Raw genomic sequence first — 25741 nt, forward strand, 5'->3', positions numbered from 1 at the left:
TACCCAGATGGGCTCCCACCTGCTTATGCCCTTCTCCCTTCCCTTGCAGGGCACAGGAAGCCCCTCGAGAGCCACCCCAGCTCTGGTGTCAGTCCCCTCACACTGGATCTTGGGTTATCTGCCCCCCACCTCCCCACCCCCGCTCCACCCTGGGCTGTGACTCAGCACTGAACTGAGCCCCACTGATGCTGGAGACCCCTCGAGGCCCCAGGCCCACCCTGCCAGCCCACCTGTGTAGTGATAAGTTGCCAACGGGTGGTTGTGGAGCCGCAGCGGCTTCTTCAGTAGCAGCTTATTCAGCGTTTCCTAAAAGGGAAGTGAAGAAAAGGTCAAGGCCCTGGCCGGGGTCTTGGTGGGCAAAATTCGGACCTCTGAGTAGGGTGGGCACCCACTCTTGGCCCTCTTAACTGTGGAGGGGCAAGAGGTCTGGCAGGATGGCAAGGGCATGGGGGTTGGGTCGCTCAGGGCCTCTTAAAAGAGGAAACACATGGTCCCCAAGGCAGGCAGCCACAGATAGAGAAGGCCCTCAGTGACAGCCCCGTCCGAGGATGGGGACCCACTACCCAGGATCAGAGACTGGGGTGGACCTTGCACAGCAAAGTCTGTAGTTTGGAACCAGGGCTCCCTCAGGCCGACCCCCTACCATCCCCAACTTGGTCAGACCTTCCTGCCTGCCTCAAATCAGCCCGCCGACAGGCCTGGCTCCTGGACAGCACACAGATCCCTGCCAGCCTCCCCAAGGGGCCCTCCCTCCACCAGGGGCAGTGTCTCACCAGGATGTCTCCCCTGGACTCGTGCAGACAGTGCAGGGCCAGCTCCTGGTTGGTGCCAGCTCCAGGGAAAATGCTGGAGCAGGCAGCTGTCAGCAGGTCTTCCACTGGGGAGGGAGGAGAGAAAGGCACTTTTAGGGCTGGGCTGGGCAGGGCTGCATGGGGCGGAGCCTAGCCCACCCACTGCCCAATAGCCAGCCTTTGTCTGCTGGCTCATGACCTCTCACCTTGCCTCTGCTTCTCCTGGCTGCTCTCTAAGTCCTCCCATGGCTGCCACACCAAGTCGGCCTTGTGGGAGTCTGCGGCTGCCAGGGCGCGGTCCCTCATCGAGGGGATTTCTGCTTGGAACCGGGAGCCCACGTTGATCCGTCTGCAGGGGCGGCAAGGGCAGGGAGTGAGGCTTCACCATGTGGGGATGGGGAACCCTACTTCCTCCCTGAGGATGGAGAAGATGCGGGGGTAGCTGGCAGAGGCTGAGCGCGGCAAGGATTCAGCTGGATGTAAGGGAACCTGGCTTCTATGATAGCCTGGCAAGTGGCACCTGGTGCTGTCAGAAAGGCAAGGCCCAGAGGTTGGAAAGGGGAGAAGCAGCTCCAGGTTTACAGACAGGGAAAGACTCTTGGACTGCCCTTCTAATTCTCCTCAGAGGCAAATTCAAACTGAGCTGGTCCTTTCCTTCCCTGTGACTTCCACACAGAAGCTGGGGTGGGGATCAGTGAAGCCCAGGGCTAAGTGCAGAAGCCCAGAGAGGTCTGCTCAGCCCCCAGCCCACAGAAGCCTCCTCTTCCTCGTAGGGCCCACCTGCATGCACCGGACTCCAGCTGGCCACCCTCACCCCCCGAGCCAGAGGCTGGGCTGAACTTACGGCTCGATGCTCACTGGGGTGGCCTCCCCCATCACAGAGAGGACAGGCGGGGTGACTTCAGCGCTATCTATGGGACAAAAGGCAGGTTAGTAAATGGCACCCTCTGCGCTTCAGCAAAGCCACCCTCTCCAACCCTAGGTGGCTGCTCTTTACGCACAAGAGCCACAGCAGTGACTCTGAGGTTCACACTGGGAAATCAGGCACCCTGAGTCCTGGCTCTGCAGCCTGCCATTGTGACAACCAGCTGTGACTTTACCAAATACGTGGGTGCCTCCGTTTTCACGCCTGCTGAAAGGGGCTGTTGCTACCTATCTCCCTAGGTTGATGTGAGGATTGAATGAAATCATGCACAAAGCTGAGCCCTCGATAAATATTAGCTACTCTTATTACTACTGCTACCAGTTCCACTACTAGAGCCATGTTCTGCCCCGGGAGCGCCCATAGTACAGCATTAAGTCCAGCATTCAACTATGGTTGCTCTAGTAGAGAGGCTGAAACTTCCGCCATACAGACGAGGTGGTGAAGGAGATCACTGTTTCATAATTATCTTCTCACTTCCTTGCTGGGTTCTCTGCCTTGGTTTCTCCCGAGCTAATCTTAACGCCCTGTGTGATCAAGACACTCTCTTGCTCCAAAAGCAAAATCTGCTGACTCCTCTCTGCAACCTGAGAGAAAACTTCAACTCCTCAGCTCAGTGTTCAAGGCGGTTCCCCTGCCAGCTATGCATCCCACCACCACCTTGCCTGGACCGTCCATCTTTGCAGGCTGCTCCCTCATGGCCCCTCGCGCTCCCTGCACAGTCCCACCTCTGGGCCTTTGCACCTTTCCTTTCTTCTGCCTAGTGTGCCCTCCCCACCTGCTTCCTAGTTCAAGCTCAGCTTTAGCCCCACCCTCTCTTCAATAAATGCTTTCCTCACCACTAGGGCTAGCAGCCTCTGCAGGCTTCACTCACTGACTGCTGATCCCACTCTGCCTGAAACTTCTGCTTTCCTGTCTCCCAGGCTTTCAAGTCAACGCCCTAATGACCCAGCACTCTCTTTAGAACAGACCACGGTGTCCCACACATTACTGGTGCCCTCACAGGACCCAGTTCAGGCTTTACACCTGAGTGCAAGAAAATCCTCATGGATGGACAGACCTCTTCTTTGCCGCCAAGCTGGTCTCAACAGCGACTTCTTCCTGCACAACCTAGGCATGGAGAGAAGCTTCCAAGCTTCCAGTAGAAGTGGAAGAGCCAAAGGCCAGCCAGCCCAGGGTGAGCCATTTCTCACCCAGACACCAGAGGGCACCAGAGAGGCATGCCACGATGAGGTCAGGGTCAGAGGTTAATCCCTGGACCGCACTGCCTCACCTCTGTGCTACCTCTGGCCGGGATTACTCTCCATCTTCTCTATCACCCTGAGATAGGATTATCCCATTTTTCAGGGGAAATGAATTCTTGTATGGAGTGGGCAACATTTTTCAGCAATTCACCACCCAGGCCAGCCAAAAGGTCTGCTCTGGGCCAAAATGACTGTTCAAGAGACACAGGAGACAGGATCTGCCACCTAATATTAAGAACAAATGTGACACACCAGGCACAATGTAAAGTGCTTTACGTGTGTTAATGCATCTGGACCTCACCACAACCCTCTGAGGTAGCTATTAGGTTGAACCATAGGAAACTGCTGTTTGTGGTTCTAAAAATAGCTGAATACATATTGGCAATTTCATCATTAACCAAACACTACTAACATCCTCATTTACATGCTGAAGAAACTGAGACCCAGGGAGTTTAAATCACTTCCACAGGGGACGGAACAGTAAATTGTGGAATTGGGATTTAAGTCCAAGCAGTTGGGCTGACACCTCCTCTCCCCAACCACAGCATGTACTTGAGCCAGGACAACCTCCTTCTCTCTCTCAAAGGAGACAGTAGAAGTAGAGCCCCTTTTCCCATGGCATTCCAGCCCAACCCCGGCAGTGCCAGAAGCTGAGTCTTCCCTACCCACCGCCCTCCCACAATGCCTGCCCTCACGGCTGCTGAGGGGGGATCACTCACTAGACCGGAGCAGGGTGCGATGGGCACTCTTTGGCGTGATGGGAGGAGGGGCTGGGATGCTGCTGGTCGACATGATGGCATTGAAATAGAGTCCGGAGCCTTCCCGCACGGGGCTGAGGATGGGGGGTGGTGTATAGGGGGGCAGCTCAAAGCTCCGCTCGGAGGGGTGGTCAGCTAGGCGGACAGGGGAGCGCAGGTGGCTCTGGTACGGGGTGATGTTGGAGTAGACGGGAGGGGCGATGAAAGTGCCCGCCTTGGTGGGGATGATCAGAGGCTCAGGCCTCGGCCGCTGCTTTGGTTTCCGCACTGAAGGTTCCCCCTCCAACTTGGCGTTCATGTCCTCAGCCTGGAGAAGGAAACAGGCCAAGATGGCTCAGCCACCTACAACCTGGGAAAAACTGAAGTCTTTTTTTTTTTTTTTTTTTTTTTGGTACGCGGGCCCCCCCCCCCTGTGGCCTCTCCCGTTGCGGCCTCTCCCGTTGCGGAGCACACGCTCCGGACGCGCAGGCTCAGTGGCCATGGCTCACGGGCCCAGCCGCTCCGCGGCATGTGGGATCTTCCCAGACCGGAGCACGAACCCGTGTCCCCTGCATCGGCAGGCGGACTCTCAACCACTGCGCCACCAGGGAAGCCCCATAAAAACTGAAGTCTTGACCACTGCTTGCCAGTTTCACCTTTGGAACTTAGTCTGCCCACCACACCCACTAAGGCAAGCCTGAGACAGGAAGCAGATCCTAACGCCCTTCTTACTGCCTCCTCTAGGGCAGGGGTCAGCACACTGTCTCTGTCAAGGGCCAGATAGTATATATTTTAGGCTTCGTAGGCCACACACGTATTCTTTGGGGCATATTCTTCTTCTCCTGACCCCACCCCCTGCCCTTTTAAAATAATCCTTTGAAAAGTGTAAAAAACAGTCTTAGGGCTGGATTTGGTTCACCGGTCATAGTTGCCAACCCCTGCTGTAAAGTATGCTACAGGGCAGGGAACTATTGTAGTTCAGGGCCAGGCCCTGGAACTGGATTGCTTGGACTGGGATCTACTTCCTTTAATCACCACTTAAGATACTTAACTCTGTGTGCATTACCATTTTTAACAGGGGAATAACAAACGCCTACCTAATGGGGTAGCTATGAGGACTAAATAAATGAATACATGGAAATCACTGAGAACAGTACCTGCTACATAGTAATTACTCAGTCAATACTGACTGCTATCACTACTTAAACTCCAAGCTCTGCATTAGATGGAGGCCCATATCGCGTGCCAAGACCCAAGCTAGGCATGGGACCACAGAGTGAACAGGACAGCCCTGTCCTTGAAGAACTTTTATTCTCATAGTATTAGTCCTACCTTTGCTGTCAAAGGTTAGTCCTTCTGGCTTACCCTTCTCCTCCCCTGCTTGGTATGCCTTGTGGGCCTCCATACAGAATAGAGGGCAGGGCTGTACAGGAACAGAGGCCTTTCCTTGCTGCATCCCTATCCTCTCAAGAGTGAATGGAGGCCTACACGAGTGAGTGACATCGATCATCTCCCTGGGTGCACAGGTGAGACTGGCCACGCTGACTGGGCCCAGGAACAACAGGCTTTCTCCCCGTCCCAGGTTCCAGCTCCCACAAGACCTTCCAGCAGAGGGCCCTGAGTCCCCATGAGCCTTGGCCATGTCTTTTAGCCATCTGTGCCCTCTCTGCTCTTTTACAGACTAGGAAGAAATGACATTGCTCATTCTCTCCCCCTAAGGGGAACAATATGATTGCACAGAAAAAAATGCAGTGGAGCCAAAGGCCCCCAAACTTCTAGACAAGAAATCCAACATGAACTCAAGCTAGCTCTTAATTATTTGTGATTTTATAGGGAAAATGGATTTAAACTATTCTAAATATTTGACAATATTTTTCATATTGATTGTTGGTTTATTTATTTAGGCTGCACTGGGTCTTCGTTTCTGCGCACGGGCTTTCTCTAGTTGTGGCGAGCGGGGGTTACTCTTTGTTGCAGTGCACGGGCTTCTCATTGCGGTGGCTTGTCTTGTGGAGCACGGGCTCTACTAGTGTGGACGTCAGTAGTTGTGGCTTGCGGGCTCTAGAGCACAGGCTCAGTAATTGTGGCACACGGGCTTAGCCGCTCCGCGGCATGTGGGATCTTCCTGGACCAGGGCTCGAACCCGTGTCCCCTGCATTGGCAGGCGGATTCTTAACCACTGCGCCACCAGGGAAGCCCTCATATTGATTTTTTAGGTGTGATGACGTGGGAAGGAAGGAAGGAAGGGAGAGAGGGAGGGAGGGAGGGAGGAAGGAAGGAGGGAGGGAGGGAAGGAAGGAAGGAAGAGAGGAAGGGAGGAAAGGAGGAAGGAAGGGAGGAAGGAAGGGAGGGAAAGAATCCTTATGTATGGTGTACTTCAGGTACAAAACCAAAGTATTTATGGATGGAATGATGTGATGTTTGGGATTTGCTTCAAAAAAAATCCAGTGGCAGGGAGAAGTAGAGGTACAAATGAAAGAAGACTGGTTGTACTTTGAAAACCGTAAAAGAGGGTGATGGCTAAATATTAGGACTCATTATACCATTTTCTCTGCTTCTGTGCATGATTGAAAATGTCTGTAACACAGAGAGAAAGAGAAAGAGAAAGACCTCCCCAAAAGCCTGGTATAGTGAGAGTCCTCAGGCAGGATTCAAGAGATCCAAATTCTGGGGCTAGCTCTGCCACTACTTGGCTGTATGATCTTAGGTAAGCCTCTGGCCTTTTCTGGACCTATCTCCTCATCTATGAAATGGGTATGTTGAGCTGTGTAGTTGCTCAGGCTCTTTCCTGCCATCCTCGGGACAAGCTGCCCAAGGCTCCAGCCTCCACCACAAACTCTCCCCCAACCAGAGAACAAGATTCCAGAGAGCACAGACTGTGCTACTCATGATGATCTTGGAGCTCTCCTTTCTGTTATAGACAACAGGCACGCAGGCCAACCCTCCAGTTGCGAATGACTAATAAAATCTAGATGCTGTACAAAACCACATTTCTGCAGGTACCAGAGAACAAATTAGTTGGCAAAGAATTAAACGGCCAAGATCCAGGGAAAAAAAAGGAAAGCCAAAAAGGTGAGCCCAGCATTTAGCATTGTGTTTTCCCTAGAGATAGATGCTGTTATGGAAGAGACAACGGAGAGGCTGAGAAACTGGGTAAAGCTTTTAATAAATTCAAGGAGCCAGCAGAATAAAAACTGGAGTTTGGAGCTTGCCAAGGAAGGAGAGCCTGGTGAACCCCTAGGCTTTGGATTGGGACTCCAAAGGGCTATATCCTCAGAATAAAGGTGAATCAGATATAGATTAGTTCTCAAATGGAATAATGCCCAGCTTCAAATCATCTGATTAAGTTAAAGTAATCCAGGATTGCTTGTGCTCTTTGCTACCTGTCAGATGCAAAGACAAATCCTCTCCAGTAGAGGAGAACAGCATCCAGAGTCTTTAATTACCTCAACAATTTTTCATATATAATGTCTGACATTCAATAAAAAATAGCCAGATATACAAAAGAGTAAGATGTGATTTAAAAACAAGAAATAGCAGATAATGAACACAGACCCACAGGGATCCCACTAACGGAGCTATGAGACATAAACTTTAAGAAGACTATGCTTGGGAATTCCCTGGAGGTCCAGTGGTTGGAACTGGGCGCTTTCACTGCTGGGGCCCATGTTCAATCCCTGGTCGGGGAACTAAGATCCCACAAGTCATGCGGTGTGGCCAAAAAAGGAAAAAAATAAAAAAAAGAAAAGAAAAGAAAACTATGCTTACGTTATGCAATAAAATAAAAGGCAAGGTTGAGAATCTCATCAAAGAACTAGGAACTCTAAAAATGAACCAAATGAAAAATCAGGTTACTGAAAAATAAAATAACTGAAGACAAGAGTTCAATGAATGGGCTTAACAACATATTAGACACAGCTAAAGAGAGAACTGGTGAACTGAAAGATAGGTCACACTTAAAAAAAAAAAGAAATGGAAAACATAGAAAAGTGCATGACAGACAAAACAGGGGATACAGTGAAAAGCACTAACAAAACGTGTAACTGGAGTCCCAGAAGGAGAGGAGAGAGAATATGGAGCAGAAGCACTCTAAACAGGATAAATACAAAGAGATCAATACTTAGGTTTCACAGCAAAACTGCTGAAAACCAATGACAAAAAAAAAATCTTAAAACAAGATAAAAAGATACCTTACATTCAAAGGAGCAACAATATGGATTATAGTGATTTCTCAATACTGTACCTACAATAGAAGCCTGAAAACAATGGAATGACATCTTTAAAGTGCAAAGAAAAAAAAAAAAACTACCAACACAGAATTCTCTACCCAGCAAAGTTATCCTTCAAAAATGAAGATGAAATAAAAACATTTTCAGACAATCAAAGACTAATAAAATTTATCAGTAACAGACTCACACTAAAGGAACTAAAGGAAATACTAAGGGATGTTCTTCAAACAGCATATAAATGAACTGAGATGGAAGCTTGGAGATATGAAAAGAAATAGAAAGCAACAAAACACTCTTAAGTATTTGAATAAATCTAAAATGAACAACAACTGAACAAAACCATAATGTTATAATGTCCTATCAATGTTAAAATATAGGGAGAATGAAAAGTCATGTCAATAATTCTACAAGTTAGGGGTTAGGAGAAAATGGAGTCAAAGGGTTATAAGAACTCTGCATTGTCCAAGAAGAGGCAAAGCACTAACTTACATTAGATTTCAATAACCTAAGAATGCATTTTAATCTCTAGGAACGCTTCTCAACCAGAGGATTAAGCTCTAATGTCATAAGGCATTCACTATGTAATAAGCTGACTTCTCTCCTACACCTCTAGAATGGTACTAGCTATGTACCATCCTCCAGATAATTGAGAAAATGGTCACTCAAATCCCCTTCTGTAGGGCTTAATTCTCTAATAGAAATCCAGGTAATAAAGGCTGCTATGGTAATCACTAAAGGAGTAATACATAAGTATATAACTAATAAATTAATAAAGAGGGGAAATGGAATAACAAACCCAATCAATCCAAAGGAAAACAAAAAAAGAGGAAAAAAAAAGGAAGAAAGAAAAGGCAGGATGGGATAAGTGGATGGCAGATTTAAACCAAAGTTTATCAGTAATTACATTAAATGTAAACTGTATCAATGCTCTAATGAAAAGACAAAGGTTGTTAGAACAGATGATAACAAACCCCAATTATAAATCCAGTTGAAAGATATACCTTAAGTAGAAGGATACAGAAAGGCTGAAAATAAAAAGATGGAAAAGATACACATCCCATCCTCCTCCCACCCACACTAAGGGAAAGAAAGAGAAATATCTGACAAAGTAGACTTTAAAAGGCAAAAAGATTACTAAAAATAAAAAAAGAAACATTTCATGATAAAGTGTCTAATCCAGTTCTAAATAAGTATGCAATTAACATTGCATCAAAATGTATAAAACTAATACTGACAGAACTAAGAAAAAATAGACAAAACAATCTTAGTGGGAGAGTACAACATACATGTTTGTACTGACAGAACAAGCAAACATTTCTATATCCCAGTACCTAGCACAAGGCCTGACCCACATTAGAGGCCAAATCAAAATTTGCTGACCTGAAATAAAAGAGATTCATACATTCTGGATTTTCCTAAACAGTCCAAATTTCAAGTATAAGATTGTCTCTTTGTCCCTCATAAGTTCATCTGTCCAAAAGTTTTGTTTGGAAAATATAAATAATATCCCCATGGGTGACTCGAATCCCTCCTATACTGCCATGTTCTCCTTTTTCCCATATAATATTAGGTCACCAGGAGCACCCAGGTACTGAGCTGCTTGCATGGGGCGCCTCTCATACCTGAGCTGGGGCATCAGTCCCGGGGATACGGGTGGACCGCCTGCGGGTGACGATGACCGACGGCTTGTGTTCAGTGGGGTTCTGTTCAGGACCCTTTCCATCCTCGTCAACACCTCCAGCTTGGGCTGCCTCAGTTGGGTCCACAGCCCGCACAGGCACAGACACTGGGATTATGAGGGGTACCATCCCGCTGTCCTCTCGTGCTCGCTTGGCAGCTAAGGAAGGCTCAGAAAACTCCACCCCACACTTGGTAGTTGAAGCCAATACACTTTTCCGCTTCTCCTCAGAGCCACTGGCATCCTGGAGAAGGAGACAGAGAGGAAATGGAGACGGTTAGAAGGTAAGTCCTGATCTGCTGGTCCGGGACCCCTAATCCCGTTTGATTCAGGGACTCAAACACCCATGATGGTTCCCAATGGTCTTTGGCAACCTGGCCTTTCCCTGACCACCTTTTCCCCCACCATATTCCCAGATACTCTCCATAACCTCCCTTCTGCCAGGTTCTCCCATCCTGGCCTGGAGCAGGAATCCCCAGATGGCCAACTCAGGCCAAAAGTGGCTAATCGATGTGTTTTGTTTGGTCTACACGGTGCATGGCATGTGAAATAGTACCTACATATTCAAAACGTATCTCTGCAAAAGAAAGCAAGCAAGGAACCTGTGCCAAGGTAAGGGTGGTCTTTGGATCTATTTCCCCACTGGCAACTGGCTGGAGTGAAGTCAAGTTCTGCAGCCTCCTACATATAGGTCTGGCCCTATAGGCTTCGAGGGTTGAGACCTCCAGTGAGGGAAGGGGCAAACACTGGCTTTGGAGTCAGATACTAGCTTCTGTCCTACCTTTGTGACCTTGGGAAATCCCACTTGGGCCTTAGCTTCTTTAGCAATAAAATGGGATAAATGCCAGCATCCCTCTCATAGGGTTTGATGAGAAATTACTTGTGATCAAAGATAAGAAACTCCAAGTACAACATAGGTGCTCAAATTCTATTCATTCTTCTTCCCCATTTAGACTGTCTTTTCTTTCCAATCAACTTTATTGCTGTATAATATACACACAACAGAATGCACCTATTTTTAATTATAGTTTGATGTATTTTGACAAGTATAACCACCTGTGTAACCACTACCACATTCCTGTCTTTTAGCATACTGGATCTGGAAATGGTTTCACCTCCCTCTACTTCCAACCCTGCAAGTCCCAAATGAAGAAGGCAACCCACGATGGTGTATTGCATTTTCCTGCCTGCAACCCTGCGTGTGTATAAAACCCATCTGCCCTTCAGGTGTGGATACACCTACTTAGAGATTCTCTGCATGCAGAGAGTTCAGAACTCCCTGAAATGGATGGGTTCTTTCATTTCGTTCAATGAAGGGAGAAAACTGCCCTTGTGACCCTGGAGTCACTTGCTCTTCCCTGGCCCCAGACACAGCTCGCCCTGCCCTCTGCCAGGTCTGTCCCCAGCCCATGCCGCTCTCACCTTTGTGTTCTGCAGTGAGGCCAGCTCCACTGCCTTCTGGGCCAGGGTCAGCAAATTGGCCTCCTGGGACGCCCGGCGCCTCCGTCGAGTGCTCTGGATCACCCCACCCCGTAGCACCTGCCCACAGTCCCCTGTGCCCACAGCCCGCGTGCCCTCCTCGCTGCCCATGGCAGGAGCCTCCCGCTCCCGGCCATTGGGTGCCAGTCTCTCCCCGTCCGACAGCAACTGCGACTCCCTCAGCTCCAGCGGGAATCCCAGAGCTTCAGGATGGGGCTGCCCCAGGGGGCCGGGTGGCGGCTGCTGCAGGGGCCAGTGGTGCAGGAACAGGTTGCTGGCGGGATCCTGCCCAGGTTGGGTGCCAGCCCCATCCAGGGTGGTGGAAGGCAGGACGCCTTCCTTAGAGAGGCGGCGGGAACGGCGGGGAAAGGCGATCTGGGCCTGAGGTAGCACAGGCTGCGGGGCTGACTCCTGCAGGAGGGCCTTGCGCAGTTCTGGGTTCATGTCAGGGTTTGGGGGGAAGGGGTAGGGTGCCAGGCTGTGGTGAGCCAGGTGGGACTGACTCAGCGGCCCGGCCGGCTGCAGGCCAAAGTCCTGGGGCTGCTGAGAGGGCGGCTGCTGCATGGGGTAGAAGTTCTCAAAGAGCTGCATCTGGGGCAGGGCCGCCTGCTGCTGCTGCTGCTGCTTCTGCGGTGGGAAGGCGGCGACGGGGTTGGGCGGCGATGGGCCCTGCCGGAAGACCTGCCGGTTCACCTGGTGGCCGAACGCCAGCTGGAAGGGCTGCAGGGGCAGCGTCTGGTTCGGCGGCTTCTTGGCCACATGGAAAGAGTTCAGGGGTGCCTGGGGCCGCCCAACCTCCAGCTGCACCTTCTGCGGCACCATCGGCCGCACAGCGTTCCCAAAGCGGTCCAGCTGTGGCCCCCCTGCTTTCTCCCGCTTCAGTGGCTCAGGGTGGTTATAGTAGGTGGAGACCCCCATGCCAGGATGAGGGCTTCCCTTGGGTCCACTGTAAAGGGGGAGGCTGTGGCGATTCCATGTCGAGTGGGGCGGAGGCTGGCCCGGCTGCTGCTGCCAGCCGCTGTCACTGACACCCCCAACCCCTCCACGCTCCGGGCCCCGCCCTGGAGCCATCACAGAGTTGGGCCACTTGACCGAGCCCACCTGCTGAGACAACATGGTTCGCTCAGACCCATACACCACGGAGTTCAGCAGGGCCAGGCTGTTGGAAGGTGGCAGTTCCACAGGCTGGGAGGCGGGGGCAGCCCCTGCCGGACCCTCGTGCGCAAAGTAAGGCTCCTCCTTCACTCTGGACGGTGGAGGGGCCGGGGGCTGCTGTGGTGCTTGCAGGGGTTGGAGCTGCTCCTTGGGAGCTGGTTCCTGGTCCCCAAAGAGGCAACGCTTCCGCTTGTTCTGAGCCTTGGGCTGGGCCTGGAGGTTCATGGTGTGGCCAATTGGGCCCCGGCAGTGAGACCTACTTCACCAGTCGCCCATCCCCGGGGGGATGGTCCTGCTGGAAGCTTGGCCCTAGTCCAGCAGCCAGAGGGGGCAGAGGAAACGCTGGATGATGCGGTCGGGCACGGGGAGAAAGAACTGCTGGCGCTTCCTTCCTTTTTGCAGAGAGGCTCTCAGGCTCCTCTACTGTTCCCAGTTCATGATGCTCCAAAGGGCCCTGGAGCCTGCAGACAGAAGAACAGTAATAGTGTCAGCCACAGCCTCCCAGGATGCCCCAGAGGGCAGCACAAGTGTGAGGGGAGGGTCTCAAGGGTCCTACAGTTCCACTGCCTCCTGGGGACAAGCCCAAGGTCACATAGCATCGGTGAGGCAGGAGCCAGGACCTTGGGGGAGCTACCAGAAGGCGGCAACATCCCCCAGGGTGCTCTGGGACTCTCCCTTGTCCCACCACCTCGCCCTCCTGGTTAGTGTCCAGGACTGCTGCGTTTGGTTGTGTAACTTGTGCAATGCACAAAAGCACCCGCCGAGGGGGCAAGTGGGGCTGAGATCCAGCCTGAGCCCCTGCAGTCAAGCTGGGATAAGGGGTAACAAAGGCCATGCTGGGTTCCGTACTCATCTGAAGCCAGGCCCCAGCCTACTGGGCAGCCAAGCAGGTCCTCTCCCATCTGTCCAGGCAGTGGCCTCCCCAGTAGACCCCGCAGGAGTGTTTTCAGCCAATGCCTCCTCTGACACTCCATGCACCTCTCAGACAGGAAATGGAGAAAACAATAGTCATTCCCAACTGTGCAGCCCATGGGTTGGGAGGTCCACCAGGCCCTTGCAGAGTCCTGGGTCCACGTCCTTTACACTGAGGCACGTAGGTGAGGCCCCGAAGCGTGTGTGCAGTCCTAACCCCACCCCTGGGAGGAGCTGCTGGGTGGAACTGTGGCTGCTAGTGTTCCCCAACTGCGCATGGAATAGAAACCTGTTTTGCAACCTGGGCTGACTGGAGACAGGATCTGGCCTGGTAGCTGGTCAGCAGTCCCCACCCATCCTCCTCCACTGCCAGAGAGCTCCTGGCATCTTGAGCAAAGGAAAAATATAGCTACGATACTGAGGGGGGTGCAGATTTCTAGAACTTAGGTCCAGAAGGTTTCTCCATGACATGGTGTGACTAAAGTGCTCACAGTGTTCCTGTGTTTGTTTTCTAACTTGATTAAAAAAAAAAAAAAGATTGCTCTATTTATGCTGCTACAGAGGAACTGAGTCCAGTATTTTATAATTTACTGTGTTTTTATTACTTACATGCAAGTTATAACTTACACCTATACCTTGCGTGTATTTTCAAAGACTTTTTCTTTCTTCAGAGAGGGTTGGTTTTGTCTTTTGTTTTGTTTGCCTCTCTGGGAAGTTGGTGAGGGTGGGAGCTACATGGCCCACCTCTTCCCCATGCTAAGATTCTGATCCTGAGCCAGTCCGTCTAGCAGAGGAGGGGAGCTCAGGAAGCCCCCGCGAATAAATCTGAAGGTCCAGGCTGACCTCAGACGTCAGAACCTAGATGCCCCAGGTCATCGTTAGCAGCCCCGCGAGTTCCCAGGAAACCAGCCGAGAGGCGCAGAGGAGGAGGGCTGGCTGGGCATGCCGGGCAGGCTCTGGTATGAAGCCCTGGCTACACCCGGCGATGCCCCTGGCCCCAGGGAGGCGGCCGTGCTATCGCTCCTCCGCACGCTTCCGCAGCTCCCCAGCCCTTCCCCTCCCGCGGCTGCCTTGACTCACTCCAGCCCCCTGCTGCCTTTCACTTTCACCCAGCACCCAGAAGGGGAGGAACTTCCTCCTCCATTTCCTTCCTCAGCTCCCGGCCCTGCTGTGAGTGAGAGCGACTCTCCGTGCTCGCACCCCCTTTGTCTCGCATATGGAAGCTGGGGGAGGGGGAAACTAGGAGGGCATCCAAGTCACCCAGTCCCCGCCACCGGGGGAGGATTCGGACAAGTAGCGAGTGCTGAGGCCACAGAAACCGCCTTCTGAACAAACCCCTTTCTCTTGCTTTTAAACTCTCATTTCCTGACAGCCAACCCAACACAGAGCAGAGACCCAAAAGCCAGCCCCCAGACTGAAAACAACCCTGGGCGCCATCGTGAAGCTGCAGGGTGGGGCCGTCCCGGCTATAAGAGTCCGGCTCTGCCTCTCCAATCAGAATGAACCAACTACAAGTACGTGTGTGTCTGCAGAAGCAAGACAGAGGAAGGAAGAACGTGCTGTGGGGGGGGAGGGGGGGAGTTGGCAGGTCCACGTGCCTCCAGGGAACTGGGAGCCTCCCGCCCCCCCAACCCCCCGGCAGTACAGGCACCCCCCCATCGCAGCCCTGTTGCCTGGTGAGCCACAGCACAGGCTTGGGGCTTGGAGGAGGGGAAGGCACACGTGGCAGATGGGTCTGAGTGCACGTGCGCGTGCGTGCCTGATGGAGGGTACCAGGCGCGGGGATGGCCGCTCAGCGCCTAGGGGAGGGCGAGTGCACACTTGGGGTTGGGGAGATGGGGGCGGAGTCTGTGAAAGGGGATCCAAGGCAGGGCTGCTCCTGCCCCAGTCCACACTGGCTGGCCTGCAGCTGCTTGGTCAGGTCTGCTCTGCCTCCCACCCCCCACCCTACACATCGAGGGGGCCCTTCACTCCTGACACCACAGTAGGTTTCCAAAGCTGGGCCAGGGACTTCTTTAGAAAAAATCAAGGGGGCCAGTTCTGGGGAGGCTGAAGCTTCTGCAGAGGCCTCCCTGTCATCCCCGTTGGAAGGCTGCTAACAATGCTAAGAGCACAGACACCCGGACCTGGGACCCTTGAAGAAGAAAGATCAGTATCTGGGCTGTTGGGGGAGGGCGGGGGGAGAGTGGAAGAGGCCTGGGAGGTGGGAGGGGAGGGGACACACCAAGGCAGCAGGGTATGCAGTAGGGTATGTAGCAGTAGTAGTAACAGCTAGTAGTTGTAATAATAACAACGCACCTGTGCCAGGCAGATCCTAAGTACTCTGTGCATGGTTTTTTGGTGTGTGTGTGTGCATGTTTAATTCCCACAACAGCTTTATAAAGCAGCATGAAGCAGTGTTATTTTAACCTCCATTTTACAGGTGAGCTAGACAAGCTCTAAAGGGCTGGAAAAAATTGCCAGTGGTCACACGGTAACTACATTGCAGAGCCAGGGCTTGAATTTAGGTCCGTCTGACTCCAAGACCAAGCTCTTATTCCCTGTCCCTAAGACATGCCGCTAAGACACCAGGCCCTTTCTGCACACCTCCCTCCCACAGCATGCTCTCGACAGTCTCAGAGCAAGGATTTTCCCAACACGGATCTCCCTCCTCACTGGCGCTAGGAAGCCCCTTCCCCGCACCTGAACTGTAGGCAGGTAACCCTCTCCTATTCTGCGCCGGTACAGCTGAGACCCTCAGACCTACAGGAAGGGAGGGAAGGGAAGGGGGGGCCGCCTCACAGAGGCGCCAGCAGGTGTGGGAGGTCCACTGGCAGGGAGGCCTGAGACTGCACTGGTCACTTCCGCCTCATTCTCCAGACCTGGACCCTCCAGCCCCTGCAAGCCCACCCCTGCCTCAGTTCTGGTGGCTGCAGGTGGGGCTGCCAGCTCTCATACGCCACTCATACCTCACAGCCTGCGAGTCTGGCCAGGACTGAGCCACTTCCTCCCATTTCTTCTGCCCCAGCCCTCCTCTGTCCCTCAGGTGGAAGTCTGCCTGGTCTTCCTCAACAATGAGGAAGAGGAAGCAAGCCGTCCTTTCTGAAGGCTCCCAACAGATGGGCCAACTCCCTGAAGTTGCAGGGAAGAGGGTGTAATGAGGAACTCCTGCAGGCAGCTCACCCTTGGGACCAGCTGCAGGGCCTCTGACAACGGATGCAGAAACACTGCAAAAGGAAATCCACAGACATCATGGGGCCCCAGACACTCACACCCACTCTTATCAGTCTGACTGTCAAGGCTCTATTCACTCTTCCCTTCCTCTGGGAGCCTCGCTGCTGCAACCAGTCCCTGACCACACCACAGACAGCCCTGGGCAGAAGACATAGCCAGCATCTGATCTCAACAGCCAGGGACCTCTGGGGCTTTCAGGAGCATCTATGGTGAGAAACACTTTCTCTCTACTGAAGAAGCAACGTGCAATAAGTAAAGAAAACAGTGCTGAAACCACATGTATTCTGCACACACATGAGGGAAGGTATTGAAAAGGCTGTTGGGTGTTCTATGCTTGTGGTGACACCACGCCCTCCAAGGACAGCAACCAGAACACGTACTGCTCCCCACGTGCCATAAGCACCCCAACCGCATGCGTGACATTGGCTGGGGGAGTCCAGTGAGCCCTCACCACAGGGCAATGGGGCCAGGCCATGCATGACCACTGAGGGGACCAGGGCCACTCACAAGCCATCCAGGAGACAAGACTGTTGTGAGTCAAGGTTACGCAGGCCAGGAAAGGGGTGCCCAGCTTGGTCCCGGCGGCCACGGGGCCTCAGCTCTGACCTGGGGCTGAGAGCCGACTGAAGGACACCCCGACCCTGGGAGGCTAGCTAATGCTCTGAGCTCCTGCTCTTACCTGGGCCACCCCTGGCCCCGCAAACTCAGCACTGGGAAGAGGGGGAGTCACAGCTCATGCATCTCCAACCCGAGGCAAACAGACTTCAATATGGCACCCAACAAAGCCCCGAATCTCTAGGCCAGCCAGCTCACTGAGCACCAAAGAGGCTGTCTTAGGACAAAGTCTAAACTCCTCATCCAGCCCACAGGTCCCTGCAGACTTGGGCTCCTGCCACTTCTCTCAACACTCCACGCTGGAGCCATCACTCAGTGCTGTTGCTGCTTTGCCTCCAGGTCTGTGCCCAGGCAGTTCCTCTGCCTAGCACACATTCCCAACCTTTTCATCTGACCAAGTCCTACTCACCTTTCAGGTTTCAGACACTGCTTCCTCTGGGAAGTCTGCCCTCATCCCAAGTCTGAGCCAGGTCCTATACTCTGAGCCCATAATACCTCCTAAACCCCATGACTGGACTCAGCACACTAAATTCTGGGTGCCTATTTCTTAGTCCCCAGCAGACAGCAAACTCCAGGGGGCAGAGTCTGCAGATCATTGTACCTTGGCACTTGGCTTGTACCTGCCTCTTAGGCTGCTCATTCAAGACTGCACCCAAGGTGAGTCAGAGCCACTGCTCACGGCCAGTGTATCCACCGTGGGCTCCTGCCCAGCCCTGACTTCTGATCTCTCTCCCTGATGCACATCAGAGCTCCTGAGCACATCATGCTGAGATGAAGTGAAGAGGCCCAGCCGCCTAACCCCACCCCATCCCATCCCATCAGTGGCCCCAGGTCCTATCCAACTAAGCTGAACACAAATCCTTCTCTACTTGCGGGCCCGTAAGCCACTTGCCCCTTGACTGTCACTCACTGCCCCACACTACATGCAGGACGACTGACAAAGAGCCAGCTCCACTGTTGCCCCCTGTCCCATTCTTCTTCCCTCAAGGCTTCCCACTCCGGCCTAGGCCAAGGCCAGGGACATGAGCCTGTGGATCTGTTTATCTCATGCTCTGACCTGGCTGGGCTGAGCCTGAAGACACCGAGGTATCTGGCTAGGATGCCCGGGGCAGTGATGAGGGGCCCTCCCTAGAGGAGCCCTGCATGGCCCCAGCTGGCCCTCCAGTCCAGACTCACATCCTGAAAAGCTCTCTCTCAAATACTCTGGGGCCTTTGGCTACAGCCAGACTGGGCCTGAAATTGCCATCTTGGGCCAGCTAGAGTTGCCCAAGCCCTAGGTAGACCTTGCCTCTGGGCACAGTGCGATGATCTCAATGCTGTGTGCACCCCCTCTAACTGGGAGCTCACACCCAGGCTGCAGGGCCCCAGGCTGCAGGGCCCCATTTCTCCAAGCCACTGGACATACAAGTCCTGTTCTCAAGGGGTATGTAAAACCAATAAGGAAGGAGACGCCAGCCACAGAGATGAGGACCTGCCTCCCACAAGTGTCACTTCCCCTGGGGACGTGAGAGAGCAGGCCCCGTGTTGTGCCCGTTCCCAGTCCAGAGAGAGTCCCAGGATTATCACTTCTCCAGACTGAACTTCAGCCCTTAGAGGCCAGGGCATGAGTCCCAGGGGCTCAGCCATCAAGCTGGACAGGCTCAGAGGCTTGGCCAGGGTTCGAGCTGCCTGAAGTTTGAGCTTTGACTGTAAAAATGCCAACATTGAGATGCTTTTAAAGGGATACAGGTAAGAGGAAATCCTTTGCCTTATTATGCACCCCCCAGGGCTTCATTCAGGCATCTACCTTTATCATCTCCTCCCCCACTACCCCACAAACACCCTCAGGATGTCCATAAAAGTCAGGATAGCCAGGTCCATTTTATAGAAGGGAAGCTGAGGCAGAGAGAAAACACTGAGTCGTAGGCAGAGCCAGGAAAGGACTGAGCCTCCAGGCCCAGCTTCCGCCCATACTCAGGGTGGGGGTGGGGGTGGGGGCGCTGGCTGCCTCCCTCCTAGACAAGGGCCACAAAGGATCACAGGCAGCTCAGGAAACCCCCTTCTACAGGACTCGGGACTCCCAGGGGGTAAAATGGAAGCTGGCAGGATTAGGCTCTGTCCAGAAGAGACAAAGCAAGTGTCCCTGCAGCCAGCCCTGCAGTGACCGAGCCTCTGGAGCGGGCTTCATGAGGCCTCACAACACTCTCTATGCCCTACAGGGCTCACGCCACCAGAGGCTGCTCCAGCTCCCCCCTCCCCTCCTGGAAGGGCCTGGCTCAACGGCAGGTCTAGGGCAGGGCTCCCTGGAGTCTGTGCCTGAGGCCCAGTGCCAGACTCTGTCCCAGACCAACATACAGAGAAGGCCATTCACAGGGACCTCCCTTAACATGGCCCTGCCCTGCTTACTGTGCCCTCCCACAAACACACACCCTCTGTAGCCCTGCAGGTCTGCCCACTGCCCCTTCATCCACTCAACAAGCATTTGCTGAGCACTGGCTGTAAGCCAGGCTCTGGGGAGACACAGGAGACGAGGTACAGTCCCTACCCACACAGAGCCCCCAGTCCAATGGGGGAGAAAACAGAAACACACACTGATTATAACGCAAGGTGGCCTGTCCTGGGGCTCGAAATACACACAGGGAATAAGTGACCCTGGGGAGAGTTCCCCGGCTTTGAGCCTTTGCTGGAGCTGTCACCTCTGCCTGGAAGCCCTGCCTCCACTGACAACCTGCCTCCCTCAAAGCCTCCCTCTTCCAGGCAGCCCTCTGGCACATACTGTTCTCACCCTTTCTGAATCTTCGTGCTCTTACTCCCTATTAACCACCAGCTCACAAGGCTTCTGCAATTCCCTTCTGTTTCCGCAGCAAGGCTGGGAGAAGCAGGGCCTGGAGGCAGTGTGGCCCAATGGAGAGGGCAGTGAACTGGTTGTCAGGTAATCCGGTGTCTGGTCCAGGAACCGCCGCTCAATGGTTTCTGCCTTTGAGGAATTTGGGAGCCAGGGGTTGGGGTGGGGGGGTGGAGAAGCCCTGTGTCCAGGAATCACCCTTGTAATGAGCAACTGCCACAATAAACAGTAGCCACCAGCACTGCCCATGTGTCCAATGTGTGTGAGTATTGCTCACTTGTATAACCACTTATCCCCATCTGAGAAATGAGGAAACGCTGGCTCTGAAAAGTAACTTGTTCCAGGTCACAGCCGGAGGTCCTTTGTGAGGAGCCAGGATTCTAATCCAAGCCTACCAAGCCCAAACCAGGTCTCCATCACACTCTGCTGCCTGTCAGTGTTGAGCAGTGGTTCTCAAACCTACCCTGAGAGATTATTAGTTCATGGGTCTGGTAACGGGGAGGAAATCAAGGTGGGAAATCCACAATGCTTCATAAGCAGCCCAGGTGGCACCCGGGTGCTGGAGCAGAGGAACGGCTGGAGGGTCAGGGCCTGGCACAGTGCAGTTTCCAAGGACCCACTGCTCCTCATTCCCCTGGGAGCCACCTGCCAGGGTGTCGTGTCCTGCACAGGAGGCATGAGGGGTCCCATGAGTCCTAGGGCTGACCATGGCTCTTAGAGTGCCCAATGCCCAAGTGAGTGCCCATGTTTACTGAGCTTCTACTATCTGCCAAACACAGTGCTGAGTGCATTGCTGGCAATGTCTTATTTAACCCTCACTCTTCTTTGTCCCATTTTACAGCTCTGGAATGGTATACTCAAAAGTATCTATTTAACACAGAAGAAGACAGTAACGGAGTAACAGAGGAACAAAAAAAAAAAGACATTAGACAGAAAGCAAATAGCAAAAATGGCAGACATCAATCCAACCCTTTTAATAATTACTTTAAATGTAAATAGATTAACACCTCAATTAAAAGGCAGAGTTTGGGAAAATGGGTTTAAAAAAACCATGATCAAAAAATAAATAAATAAATAAATAAATAAAAAAACCATGATCCATGGTGGCGCAGTGGTTGAGAGTCTGCCTGCCGATGCAGGGGACACGGGTTCGTGTCCCGGTCCGGGAAGATCCCACATGCCGCGGAGCGGCTGGGCCCGTGAGCCATGGCTGCTGAGCCTGCGCGTCCGCAGCCTGTGCTCCTCAACGGGAGAGGCCACAACAGTGAGAGGCCCGCGTACCGCAAAAAAACAAAACAAAACAAAACAAAAACCATGATCCAACTGTTAACAAGAGACACACACTTTAGATTTAAAGACACTAATAGGCTGAAAGTGAGAGGATGGAAAAAGATATACCATGCTAACAGTAACCAAAAGAGAGCTGGGAATGGCTATGCTAATATTAGACAAAATAGACTTTAAGATAAAAACTCTTATTAGAGACAAAGAAGGACACTTTATAATGACAAATGTGTCTACCCATTAAGAGGATATTACAATTATAAATGTATTTTCACCTAACAACAGAGCCCCCAAAATATATGAAGCAAAAACTGTCAGAATTGAAGGGGAAAATAGACAATTCAACAATAAGAGTTGGAGCCTTCACTTTCAAGAATGGATAGAACAACTAAACAGAAGATCAACAAGGAAAACAGAAGACTTGAACACTATAAAGCAAATAGACCCAACAGATATCCATAGAACCTTCCACTCAACAACAGCAGAATATCCATTCTTCTCAAGGGTACACAGAATATTCTCCAGGATAGATCATAAATTAGGCCATAAAACAAGTCTCAATAAATTTGAAAGGGTTGAAATCATACAAAGTATGTTCTCCAATCAAAATGAGATAAAATTAGAATCAAAAATAGAAGGAAATTTGGGGAATTTACAGGAAATGAAAGTTAGAAGTAACTTGTCAAGTTCTCAGCTCAGAAAGGCCACTCCTTCCTTACTCAGACCATATTCTCCACACCTTCTGCACAGCCCTAGGAAGCTGCAGATCTCAGATTTTTGCAAATGCCTGGGTAGCTCCACACCAGACACACACTGAACCTGACCCCAATCTTGATCCCGGAATCAAAACAGCTGGGGAGGGAGAGCCCTTTAGGGCTGTAACAGCTTGTTATTCAGCCCTACTTCTCCCCGGGAAGACGGCCACAAGCAAACATCTTCACTTCCCCAGTCTACAGAATGTCCAAAAGGCAGATCCTTCCCAAAAGAAGGAAGCTAACATATACAGAGCACTTTCCCCACGCCAGGTACCTGACATACCCTAATCCACGCACACAAACTTCCCACCCAGGCATCTCATTGTCCCCATTCTACAGAGGGAAACTGAGGCTCTGTTATTAAGGTGGCAGAAGCAAGATTCAAAATCTTGTTGTCTGCCTTTAAAGTCCTTGGTCTTTCCATCATCCTTCCAGAAAAATCCCAAATCTACACTTGTTGTGGGCTTCAGAAGGAATGCTATACAGGAGAACCCCACAAAGCCAGCTGTGGATCCTCCCCTTTCTCATGCTCCCTCCCAGAACTGCTGCTTTTCCTGGGGCCATTTCCAAGTAGAGCATAGTATATAACACTCCCTCCCAAGAAATAATCCCAGCCCCAGCCTGCAGAAACAGTCTCCCCTCGAGACCGTGAACATCTGTAAGACCCCCTGGAAGCTAGGACAGCCCATAGGGCTTTGAGGTGGGAGGACTGCAGGCGTGAGCTGGGAGCTGCAGTCAGCAGGATCACCCTCTGGAATAAGAGCCTCCACAACACATGGAGAAAGGTGGCTTGTGCCTCTCTTCAGAGCCAGCCACCAAAGCAGGGCGTAGCTGCGGAAGCTGAACAGATTCCAAATATCAAGGGATGCTGCATCTCACTCAGTCCAATTCCTTGTTCCACAAAGCAGCCCAGAGAAGGAAAGAAACTTGTCTGCAAATACACAGACAGGAGCAAGAATCAAGGCCCAGAAGCAAGGACACCAATAACAACGCTTCATGCCTCCATTTAGGAGGCCCCACCTTTTGGCAAGACACTGGGCAGGGCTTGGAGCCAAAGTGAAACCTCGACATCACAAATGGAAGGCTTCTACTTCACCATCATCTCCACCTCTAACATTTCTTGGGGGCACTACTATGTGCCAAGCATGGTGCTGGGCACGCTACACACATGATCCCGTTTAATCCTCATGGCAAGGCAGGTATCATTACACTCCCGTTTCTCAGCGAGGCACCTGAAGATCTGAGGTCACAGGAGTATAGAGGCAATGCCAGGACTGGAACCCAGAGCGTTTTCTGCAGGGCCTCAGGCTCAGCCTCCTGCTTGGGTACATATCAGGCTATTTGGGATGGATGGCAGCAGGCTCTGGGCTGTTCACATCTCCCTGAAGAGCAGCTTCAGCTGGCCTGAAAACCAGTCATGTCCTGGAAGCGTGGCTGGTCAGGAAAGGTGAGTGAGAGGGGCCTGGGAGGCGAGTGGCTTTGAAAATGAAGATGCTCCTGGTGATTACCACCACTGGGCCAACCTGTGAAGCTCAACATCTTCAGTTCAAAAGGAAGCCACATCCCTCCCACACTCTCCAACCCCACACCCACAGTTGGCCAACAGCTCTTTAAAAATAAAGCGGTGACTCGCCCCAAATCCCCATGGGGCCCAGGTTCCTGCCCCTTCCCCTGGCACACTGAAATCTGGGTCAAGTCAGTCCACGCTTGGGTTCCTACTAGTGCCAATGCCCCCACCCAGGGCACTGAGCATCAGTCCCAGCATGACAAGCTACCTCTCTGCATGGGGCTCTCAGGAGGGTTTCCTCTCAAGAAATGAAACTACTGAATAAAGGTTGTTCATTGCACATCCTAAAGAAGGGAGACAGATAGTGCCCACCCACTCCAAAGGTCACTGGTCCAAATCTCAGTTTCATGGCTGATGGGCCCGAAGCCCTGAGAGGTAACATGATTTGCCCAAGAACACACGGCTCATTACTTGGGTAGAGCTGTGTTCAGGGCCTCCCAGGGGATGTTCTCACACTCAGCACTCCCTCAGACCTGGCTCTGCTGCCTCTTCTCAGGAGAAAGGAAGCAGGGGGTGGGCAGGAGCGGTGTCTAGTTGTGGTGTCTTCATCAGCTCTGGCTCATCTGCCTGGCCAGCTCCAGAAGGAGCTAGGACCTACCTGATGGCCTGGGGGAAGAGGGGGAGGGGAGTTTTTTCAGGGGGTCATCCTGCTGGTTTGGAGGATAAGAATGGGGATAATATGGCTCCCCAATACTTGCTAGTGACCAAGAAGAACAAAACCTTGCTGCCAGCAGAGGTGGGGCGGCTCTCAACATGGCTGCCTAGGGCCTCCTAGACGGGCTGCAGAGTGGGCACAGAGAGCCAGCCACCTGCCCCCCTCGTCCAGGCATCCAGTCAGTGTCACGGCCTTTCTCAGGTCCTGGTCAAGATCCAGGGCCTCGGCCAAATGCTCACACATTCCTTGCGTTTCTCCAGTCTCTGAGCAGCTGCTGCAGGCCCTCGTCTCCTGTGCTGATTTATTCTTTATTGTTCCTGAAATACACCCAGAGGCCTTTGGCACCAGGCACCAGCACAGTATCCAGCCCAAACCCCGAGTACACACCAACCAGGCTCTCTGGGACCTGAGCCAAGCCAGCCGGCATGATGGGCCCTGGGGTCAGACCCAGCAGCCAGGAAGGGAGGCCCAAGATCCCACCCACTCCAGCCTATGGTCCTAGAGCTGTTCTCAGACTACGGAGGCTGGGATATTTGGGGAGACGGAGATGCTTGCAAGGTTTCTGGGAGGGCTAAACTAAACCTTTCCACTCCTCTCATGCACGAGTGACTCCCCAGCAATCCCCCCCAACACACACACACAGCGGACCCCCACGTGCCTATCGCCCTGCACAGCAGGGCCTCGTGGCTCAGGCTGGGCTTCTCGCTACCCTGTAGTGTTTGGAGAGGGAGGCCTCAGAGGGGTCTTCCCCACCCTTCCCAGCCCAAAATATCTCCCCTATCAGCCAGCTAATGGTGCCTGAATTCCTACCATCAACACTTCATTCCTAGGGTCAAAGCATTGTTCCCTGTGCACATGAAAATAGCCAGTAGAAGTGTGGGAGCTGCCTGGTAAAAAGACAGGGCTTTGGGGTCAAACAGGATGTGTCCTGGCTTCTCCAATCACCTGCCTCTCTGTGGGCCTCAGTTTCCCTACCAGTAAACAGGCACAATATTTTCATCTCATAGTTATTGTGGGATTAAATGAGGGTTTTATACATACACACACACACACACACACACACACACACACACACACACGGAGTGCCTGGCACAAAGTAAGAACTCGATAAATGTGATTTCATTTCCCCCTTGCTGGGCAGGGGCAGATCATTCATTATTAGTCTTCAACACCTGGAAGGGAATGAAATGGCCTCTTCCAGTTCCACAGCCGGCTGAGAGCAGGGCTGACCAGACAGGAACAGGACAAGGGGACTAGGAATCCCAGCAACAGTGCTGGGCTCTGCAGGCATCTGGCCTAGGGACCCAGGAGGAGCACACTCAGCACAGGCCTCCCCAGAACTCAGCTGCGCCAGCAGGGCCTGCAGGGACATGGCGGGACAAGAGTCCCCAGATAAAACCTGGCAGAGCTTCCCAGCCCATAGTGGAGTCTCCACCCTCCTGGGCTCCCTCTAAGAGCAGTAAAAGGGAAAGGCCATCACCTGAGGGAGGCTGGGGAGACGGTGGTCACAGAAAGTCTGAACAGGGATGCCAGAGGCACCGGGGCCTGCAGGGAGCAAGTAAGCCTGCCCCGAGGCCACCACAGTGAAAGTCCCACAAGTAGAAGTGGCCGCCTGGTTATTTTTGGTACCTCTTCTGCCCAAAGCCAGCAAGGAAAGGCAGCTGCTAGCAACCTGGAAGGG

The 25741-nt window shown here is 52.5% G+C and overlaps 1 protein-coding gene across 4 annotated transcripts in view; it reads right to left on the reverse strand.

Annotated features, from left to right (window-relative positions):
• The window catches only part of MIDEAS (mitotic deacetylase associated SANT domain protein), a 67798-nt gene that overhangs the window by 10187 nt on the left and 31870 nt on the right, over window positions 1-25741 (reverse strand). For all 4 annotated transcript variants that reach the window (XM_027119944.1, XM_027119943.1, XM_027119942.1 and 1 more), the window contains exons 2-8: window positions 11024-12696; window positions 9546-9845; window positions 3677-4022; window positions 1636-1702; window positions 998-1140; window positions 774-877; window positions 231-306 (exon numbers count right to left, since the gene is read on the reverse strand). In XM_027119944.1, the coding sequence (XP_026975745.1) occupies window positions 231-306; window positions 774-877; window positions 998-1140; window positions 1636-1702; window positions 3677-4022; window positions 9546-9845; window positions 11024-12460 (2473 nt within the window). In that variant the 5' untranslated portion in view covers window positions 12461-12696. The remainder of the gene's footprint in view (window positions 1-230; window positions 307-773; window positions 878-997; window positions 1141-1635; window positions 1703-3676; window positions 4023-9545; window positions 9846-11023; window positions 12697-25741) is intronic.

This window comes from Aethalodelphis obliquidens, unplaced genomic scaffold (assembly GCF_003676395.1).
Source record: "Aethalodelphis obliquidens isolate GAN/ISIS:26980383/991018 unplaced genomic scaffold, ASM367639v1 scaffold21, whole genome shotgun sequence".
NCBI classification, from domain to species: Eukaryota; Metazoa; Chordata; class Mammalia; order Artiodactyla; family Delphinidae; genus Aethalodelphis; species Aethalodelphis obliquidens.